Genomic DNA, 9,692 nt, shown 5'->3' with positions numbered 1-9,692 from the left:
AAATGAAAGCTAAAATAAGTTTTTCATAATGAAAAATCATGACTATCAGCATTTCATACACCCTATAATTCCATCTCTAAAATTTGGCCTATGTTATTGGACCAACTGAGTTTTTAAAAAAAAAAGAAAGAAGGACAGCAATCAAGTTTGACCACACTTTTTTCAGCAAGTGCTTAAGGGGGTGTTCTACAGGTATAATAGGAAAGATATAATCAGTAGATCTGAGAACCAGGGTTTTTTTTGTTGATATACACATACATATATTTATACCTGTATCTATAAATATTAAATTCTAGGGGTTAAAAAAAAATCTTGTGTAAACTTTTGATAAAAGCAGTTTGCCACCTTGTCTCTCAATAAAGCAATTTTGACCACAATTTTTTTTTTTTTTTGCTGTTTCTAAGAAGACAATTGAGCTGAATGCTTTAGAAATGATTTTTTTTAACAGTACAGTGCATTGAACTATTTATGTCTATTATCCCATCATTTCCCATTCTGTAATTCCTTACTGATAAAAGTTTTGTGCCGGTTTTATGAAGAAAATAGATTGCTACACATATATTTATAAGATTGATAGCATTTTTGTTATGAACGACATTAATGCTATATATTTCATAACACGAACATACCATAGACTACAAAGACTACTGTAAGGTATACATAAGACACAATCGTGTATACATGTGGATTTATTATACTCACATGTAGACACAGTCTCACAAAAGCTAGAAATGTTCTGGCACTTAACACATAGTTCACTTTAATAACCAAATAGAATAGCTCTTATTTCAGGGTTAAGGATAGAAGGTAGGAAAAGTCAACAGTTCTAATATATTTCTAAGGTTTTCTGTTTTAGAAATATTGTGATGTTTTAATAAAGACCAAAGCAACTTCAACATTGGTCCCAGGCCAAATATGATCATTCCAGTTCATTGATTCAACGGTAAAGAACTTCTACTTAAACATGAAGTTTATTATAACTTGAAGCAAAATCAGGAGAAAAATGATGAAGTAGTCTTTTTGTTGCAGAAAATAATCCGTGGCAGGTGTGCTTGAAATTAAATGATTTCGAAGAGCCATAATATTTCTACAAAAATAAGCAACAATAAATTTAATAATTATTTACCAAAAATGTTAGCAAAGAAATCACAATTTGATATATGGTCACAGAATTCATTGTATAAAATTCAATTGTATAAAGTTCAATTACTACCACCTGAACAGGGACTGATTATGCTATGTGGAACCACTATTAGGTCTTGCCTAATCTATACTCTACACTGTACCAAATATATTACTTAATGATGTGTGTTAAACATAATTTTTAAAGTTTGATGACTTTAAAATATATCACTTTCTTTGTTATCACAGTGGTTTTAAAACAAAAATTTTGCTTCTTAGTTGGCCCAGTAAGGTTCTTTTATCTTTCTTTAGGAGACAAAGGTAGAGTTGTAGAAAAATCCTTAATTCACCAGGAAAAAAATAATTAATACAACAAATTTTGTGACATTCCTAACTTGAAGAATGCTCTGTAGGCATTTCATATGCTAACAAAAATAAAATGTTAATTTAGTCATAAAATGAGCTTACATTATCCTCATGCCACTCTAAATGCTTTTGGCTAAAAAGAGCTGATTAGTGAAGACGTTTTTCTTTTTCTGACTTCTATTAAAGTGTTTTACGAGTATAGCGAAAGAAAGGAGGCATATATGAACAAGTAGGCTCGTTAATTTATAAATATAATTAAGTTAGGAAACTCGAGCACTTTATATAAGGGCTGATGATACCAAGATGCAGAAGACACGCTCCCTCCCTGCTCTAAAGAAGCTCATGGTCCAACTGGGGCAGGGTGGAGTGAGGTAAACAGACACACACAATTAGCAACTCTGTAGCGCAGTAAGCACTCAAAAAGACTATGTATAGGGAGCCATACAAGCCAAGTGGAAGGATTAATAACTACAGGGCAGAGTGATTAGAAATGTTACAAAAAGGGTGACATTTGAGTTATATTCTGAAGGATAAACAGGGATTTTCTTGAGGGGCAAGGTGGGAGGAAGGGCAATCTAAAAAGTGGATTCAGTGTGGGTAAAGATCCAAAGACGAGAGAGCACAGTATATTCTGGAGATGTGAGGAGTTTCATAGGACTAGAGCATGGGTAAGTATAGAGGAATGGCAGGAAATGAGGCTGTAGATGAAAATAGCAATTAAATGTAAGCCGTAGATAACCAAGAACAGAAAAAAATATCTTAAAAAAAAAAATCCTCCAGAACATCTAGCACTGTGCTGAATACACAAAAGAAGGTCGGCTAATATTAAAAAAACTTAACATCTGATATAGCAATGGGAGACAACCAATCTGAACTCATGCTAGCCTTACCAGTGGAGCAGGATCACGACCCCTTCCCTTCCAAGGAACTTCCCTAGGTGTTATGACCTTTAGTTGCTGGATCTTGGAGAGGTGAGTGAGGGGATGGGTCTGGGAGCGCACAGGGAACACTTGAAGGTCTCAGGGTAGTGGCTATTTGCCCACTGTTATGGAAGTACTTCAGTATTTTAACAACTGGTGCATTCCAATTAAAATCAGCCATGTACAAAGGAGACTATGGAAGCCTTTGTTAACTGACTTTCTCAGGAACCACCCCACTTCCGCATTCAACCCAGCTACATTCCTAGTATGCAACAGCAGTAAGATGCAGAGATTCCAATTCTAGTCTCACAGATGAGACAAAACAACCTCCCATCTCTCCCAAATATTTTAGTGCTGAAGGAATTTCCTAAGTTTCAGTAATCAGGTGACAGACGCCAAGGTTCTATTTTAGCTTAGCAATGTTATAAAAATGTAAAGTTTGCATATGATTTCCTACATAACAGGATTCTTAACTCCTCTAGACTCAAATGAATAGTCACTGTCGTATATATTACCTTTTAATTTCTTCCTGTGTTTGTTTTATAGATTCAATGGAAGTTTGAATGTCTCCCAGTTCTATCCCTTTCTTTCTTCTTGCACTTGGTTTTACTGATTGAGCTAAAAAGACATTTAGAATAAACTTGGTGAAAACAGTGAACATATTTAATTATAAACAATCTAAATTTCAGATTAATGATTCTCATGTAATAATTTTCCTAGGCATTATTTTTATGGCTTAGAGACTAACATACTACTCCTAATACTTGGCATTTTTGAAGTTTCAATCATATTTCAAAACTAGAACACTATAGATATATTTAAAGTAACCACGAATTAGTTAAATTTTAGATTGAATCAGCTTTATTTTTTAACCAATTAAAATAGACAAAAATATTTCTTTAAAAATACATATATTAACTTGGGGGAGGTATTACTCTCTTCTGCCTCTTGCCTATTTGCCTACATCTGAAGAAGTCAGCTTCTTAAGCTCCCTTTTCTGTTTTTTTATTAATTGTTAATGTTATCTTTATTCCTTTAGTCACCCAAACTTTAAACCTTTTCAATTGGTTTTAATATCTCTTCTACAAATTTTTATTGTCAACCAACAAAGTGTATGGTATTTTTTAAAATCCCTTCTCATATCCATTCCTTCCTTTCCATTTTTGTTCAGAGCTTAACCTCTCTCCAGATCTCAGCTTTCTCATTTGTAAACTTGGGATAATAATAATACTCAAACTTCACATGGTTGTAGGAAGGTATGTTTAACCTCCAGTTTGGCCCACATTAAATACTCAGTAAATGTCAGCTGATACATTATAGGTAATACAGTGGAGTGGATAAGAAAATGAATTAAGGAGCCAAAATATCTGCATATATAACATATATATATATATGTGTGTATATATATATATATATATGTGTGTGTGTATATATATATATATATATATATATATATATATATATATATATATATACACACTGCCTTATGGGGTATACAACCTTGGGCAGGTTAACCCGCGTCTCACTTTCCTCTTCTGTGAAATGGGAACAACAGTATAACTAATACTCCTTTTGAGCACAACAGTACCATGTGACTCCTACTTTTAGAACTTTATTCATTTTATTCCTCTTTTATTCCAGTATCTTGTCCACTCACCAGCATCCCTCAAGCCTAGATTGCTATAAACCATTAGAAATCCTCATAATTCATCAGGGTTCCTTTCCTCTAAGGACCTTCCCTCAAGCTGAATTCAGCCCCCTTTCCTTTAAACTCTTTACTATTTGTCATCTACTAGTTTCTTAGCATTTACCATTTATTCACCTCTAGTATTACCTCTGTAAAACTGAGTTCCCCAGCTTAGTGTGAGCTTAGTAGAGACTACAGTTTTAAGAAAACTTTATTTTCTCATAATGTCTCAGACGTTACCTTAATCCTTGATTATATCTCAGTGCAGTTCAAGACAGTTTATACATTATCTGACTTAAACAAGAATGGCACACTAGTAAGTTTAGTTCATAATTTGATATAGTTATATTTTTACTTCTCTGTGACCTCTAAATATTTATTTAATAACAATAACAATAATAATAATTATAACATAACAATAATTTATTATGAGAATAAAAAACTTTTCTGAAGCATGGAACCGAGAACAAAACTCAAGAAATGCTGCCTGCGTTGAATCTAGGAAACCATCAACAATTTTTCAGAAGCTAACAAGGCATAAGAGCTAGCACTACAGTGTGGTTCTTGATTTGCATGTTTCCCCTTTTTTCATTTCCCATGCCTTTACCCTGTGGCCTGGTCTTGAAATTTATAATCTAAAATAGCTTCTCTTGTACATCATCCCTGCCCCCACCAAAACTTACAAATCTCCTTGAGTTAATATGAAAAACCATTTTCTTATATCAAACATATTATAGTAATATACTTTTAAAAATTTAAACTCTTATAGTCAATAGTCTACAATAAATATTTTTACCTTCACTTCCAGATGAGTCCTGGATATCAGGTTCTGGGGAGGAATAGCCTTTTGCCACTTTCTTCTGTTGCCTGGTTGGCTTATGTTTCATTTTTGGGACACTAACCTGAAAAAAAAAAATCATTCTATTATGTGAATTTGCACTGAATTTTGTAATTAAAGACCAACGTTGTACAACCGTCAAAACTGTTCATGGGCACAGTACTTAGAAATAAAAACAAAGATGAAATAGTCTAATTAAGACTTAACAAATATGATACACTTATACAAATTGTTTAATTTTAATAAGAAACATTAATTTGGCACAAACATCAAAGAGTATAAGAAAATATACAATGAAGAGTTTCCTTCCCACTCCTGACCCATATCCACCCAGTCTCTCCCCCGCTAAAAAGATACTCAATGCTATTAGTTTGTATATCCTTCAAGAGACATTTTTATGCACACACAAATAAGAATATAGATACCTCGCTTTTCTAACTGCACCAGTTAGTACATCTTGTTGAATGTTAAAAATAGTGCTCTTTTAAGATCATACTTATCTTGTTCCCAACGTAAGAAACATTCTCAGTGAATGATGTTGGGTTTCCAATAAAATTATTTAGATTGCTTACTTTAAATAATATCTGGATAATGAAGAAAGCATCTTATAATAAATGGAAATTATATTATTATCTTTTCAGAGCATAATTTAAACTTACTGAAAACATTTGAGTAAATGTACAAAATTCAAAAGTATATTTAACCATCAATTAGGATTAAATTTTCCTTAGGATAAAAAAACCAAATGCAAGAGAAGAAACTAGAAACAGAAGGGCAAGGTAATTTACATGCTTAGAAGAACAGGGAACCAGTGGTCATAAGTCTTTAACTCTGTTCTTACCTGTTTATTGTTCTAAATAGGAATTATCCCCAGTTAACTATTCCTTGAAATAATTTTGCAAAATCTTACTCATGGGCTTAAAATTAAAATTTGTATAATTTTATAACAAAATAAATAACAAGGCAGGTTCTAGATTCAGCCTACACTGTGCCCTCCTACTTCAAGTCATGGAAACTTAAGATTTTATAACATTTAGAATCCAAATCCACATTCTTAGAATAGGTTCAAATTGGAGATTGATAAAGCCTGGTGAGAAGTTAGTTAAAATGAGAAGGGGAGTCAGTAATCTAACTGTCAGTGTACAAAGATTTAATGTGATCAGTAAACTCTACTGTTAGGAGGAAATGTGGATACCCTGTGTGTCTCTATCATGATAGTGTTGTTAAAGGAAGAAACAAAATTTAAAAATTTTTTAAGTTTCTAAATTGTGATAACGTGTGTATATGTATAAACACACACATATATACACACACACAAGATAAATTTTACCATTTTAACCATTTTAAGTGTACAATTCAGTTGTATTAAGTACATTCATAATATTTTGCAACCATCACCACTACTTCCAAAACATATCCATTATCCCAAAGACAGACTCTGTAACAATTAAGCAATAACTCCTTATTCTCTTCTCCCCTCAGTCCCTAGTAACCTCTAATCTTTCTATGAATTTGCTTATTCTAGATATTTTATATAAGTAGAATCAAACAGTATTTATCCTTTTGTGTTCCACTTATTTCACTTAGCATAATATTTTCAAAGTTAATCCATGTTGTAGCATGTAGCAGAACTTCATTCCTTTTTATGGCTGAATAATAGTCCACTGTAAATATATACCACATTTTGTTTATCCATCTGTTGATGGACACTTGAATTGTTTCTACATTTTGGCTACTGAGAATAATGCTGCAATGATCACTGGTGTACAAGTATACGTCTGACTCTGTTTTCAATTCTTCTGTAGTGGAATTGCTGGATCATATGGCAATTCTGTGTTTAGCTTTTTGAGGAACCACCAAATCATTCTCCACAGCAGCCGCACCATTTTATATTCCCACCAGCAATATACGAGGGTTTCAATTTCTCCACATCCTCACCAACACTTATTTTCTATTTTTAAAATTATTATCATTCTAGTAGGTGTGAAGTAGTACCTGACCTCCTTGTGGTTTTGATTTGCATTTCCCTTATGACTAACGATGTTGAGCATCTTTTCATGTGTTTGTTGGACATGTGTATATCTTCTTTGAAGAAATGTCTATTCAAGCCCTTTGTTCATTTTTTACTTGGAATGTTTGTGTTTGGTTGTTAAGTAAGGAGTTCTGTATATATTCTGGATATTAAACCCTTACCAGGTAAATGATTGCAAATATTCTCTCATGTTGTCTTTCACTTTGATAATGTCCTTTGATACACAAAAGTGTTTAATTTTGATGAAGTTCAATTTATCTATTTCTTCTTGTTGTTCCACATGCCTTTAGTGTCATATCTAAGAATACGGTGCTAAATAAAGGGTCATGAAGATTTATCCCTGTTTTCTTCTACGAGTTTTATAGTTTTAGCTCTTACTTCAGGTTGTGGGTCCACTTGGAGTTAATTTTTGTATATGGTTTGAGGTAGGGGATCCAACTTCATTCTTTTACATGTGGAAATCCAGCACCATTTGTTAAAGAAGCTTTTCTTTTCCCATTGAGTGGACTTGACAACTCTGTCAAGGGTATCATTTTTTTAGATTCCACATATAAGTGATATCATATGATATTTGTCTTTCTCAGTCTGACTTACTTCACTTAATATGATTATCTCTAGGTCCATCCATGTTGCTGCAAATGGCATTATTTCATTCTTTTTATGGCTAAGTAATATTCCATTGTGTATATATACCATATCTTCTTTATCCATGTATCTGTTTTGTTTGGAGGTTTTTGATTACTGGTCTAATCTCTTAACTTGTTACAGGTCTGTTGAAATTTTCTATTTCTTTTTGAGTCAGGTTATGTAACATATATGTTTCTAGAAATTTGTCCATTTCATCTAGGTTACCTAATTTGTTGGCATACAAATATTCATAATATTCTCTTATAATCCTTTTTATTTCTGTAAGGTCAGTAGTAATGTCCTCACTTTCATTTCTGCTTTTATTTTCGTCTTCTTGCTTTTTTTCTTTCTTAGTCTAGCTAAATGTTTGTCAACTTTGCTGACCTTTTGAAAGAACTAACTTTTAGTTTCATTGATTCTATTGTTTTTCTATTCTCTATTTTGTTTATTTCCATTCCAAATTTCCTTCTGCTGGCTTTGGGTTTAGTTTTTCCCTTCTATTTCTAGATCGTCATTGTCAAGTTAGGTTATTGACTGGGCATCTTTCTTCTTTTTTATGTAGGTATTCACAGCTGTATATTTCCCTTTGAGCACTGCCTTTGCTGCATCTTATAAGTTTCGGTATGTTGTGGTTTTTGTTTTTGTTTTTTTCTCATTCATCTAAGTGTTTTCTAATTTCCCTTATGATTTCTTCTTTGATTCATTGGTTGTTTAGAGTGTCTTGTTTAATTTCCACATATTTGTAAGTTTCCCAAGTTTCTTTCTGTTATTGATTTCTAGCTTCATTCCAGTGCAGCTGGAAAAGATACTTTGCATGATTTTAATTTTTAAAAAATTTATTTAGATATGTTATATGGCTTAACATATGTTCTATCCTGAAGAATATTCCATGTTTACTTGAGAAGAACGTATATTTGTTGTTGTTGGGTAGAATATTCTATATATATCTGTTAGGATTAGTTGGTTTATTGTGTGGGTCAAGACTTCTGTTTCCTTATTGATCTTCTATCTAGATGTTCTATTCATTATTGAGAGTGATACTGAAGTGTTCATCTATTGGTGTAGAATGGTCTATTTTTTCCTTCATTTGGTCAATGTTTGCATCATACATTTTGGGGCTTCATTGATTGGTACATATATAGTGATAAACTGACTCTTTTATCAATACATAATGTCTTTTTTTATCTCTTGTAATAGTTTCTGACTTGAAGTCTATTTTGTCCAATATTAGTATAGCCATCCCAGCTCTCTTTTGGTTACTATTTGCATAGAATAACTTTTTCTATCCTTCCATTTTACTCTATTTGTGTCATTGGATCTAAAGTGAGTCTCTTGTAGACAGCATATAATTGGATCATGTTTGTCTTAATCCATTCTGCCAATCTGCCTTTTGAATAGAGTTTAATCAATTTACACTTAAGGTAATTACTGATAAGGAAGAAATTCTGCCATTTTGCTGTTTTCTGTATGTCCTATACCTTTTTTGACCTTCATTTTTTTTCATTACTACTTTCATGTTTAATTGATTTTTGTTGGAATGAATTGTTTTGATTCCTTTCTCGTTTCCTCTTGTATATGTGTTTTAGATATTTTCTTTGTGGTTTTCATGAGAATGACATTTATACCTAAATTTATTACAATCTAGCTTGAATGGATACCAACTTAATTTCAATAGCACACAAAAACTTGGTTGCTAAACAGCTCCATTGTCCCTCCCTATATGTTTTTGTTGTCACAAATTACATCTTTATGCACTGTATGCTCAATAACATAGATTTGTAATTATTTTTCATTCATTTAATCTTTCAAATTCTGTAAAAAATAAGAAGTGTAGTTGTAAACTAAAACTACAATAACACTGGCTTTTATATTTGCCCATCCATTTATCTCTACTGAAAGTCTTTATTTCTTCATACAGCTTTGAGTTTCATTTCAACCTGAGGGACTATTTTAGCATTTCTTATATGGAAGGTCTAGTGGTAATGAACTCACTCATCTGGAAATGTCTTAATTTCTCCCTCATTTTTGAAGGACAGTTTTGCCATATATAGAATTCTTGTTTGACAAGTTTTTTCTTCCAGCACTTTAAATATGTCATCT

At 32.3% G+C, this 9,692-nt stretch overlaps 1 protein-coding gene across 3 annotated transcripts in view; it reads right to left on the bottom strand.

Moving 5' to 3' along the window:
* Positions 1–699: 699 nt before the first annotated feature.
* Positions 700–9,692, bottom strand: part of OSBPL8 (oxysterol binding protein like 8) — a 192,660-nt gene continuing 183,667 nt past the window's right edge. For all 3 annotated transcript variants that reach the window (XM_061206700.1, XM_061206701.1, XM_061206702.1), the window contains 3 exons: positions 4,892–4,997; positions 2,924–3,026; positions 700–1,087 (listed from right to left, as the gene is read on the bottom strand). In XM_061206700.1, coding sequence (XP_061062683.1) covers positions 955–1,087; positions 2,924–3,026; positions 4,892–4,997 — 342 coding nt within the window. In that variant the 3' untranslated portion in view covers positions 700–954. The remainder of the gene's footprint in view (positions 1,088–2,923; positions 3,027–4,891; positions 4,998–9,692) is intronic.

The sequence above is a fragment of the Eubalaena glacialis genome, chromosome 11, assembly GCF_028564815.1.
Source record: "Eubalaena glacialis isolate mEubGla1 chromosome 11, mEubGla1.1.hap2.+ XY, whole genome shotgun sequence".
Lineage (NCBI taxonomy): Eukaryota > Metazoa > Chordata > Mammalia > Artiodactyla > Balaenidae > Eubalaena > Eubalaena glacialis.
The sequence above is the reverse complement of the archived record's forward strand: the minus strand, read 5'-3'. Positions and strand labels throughout refer to the sequence as shown.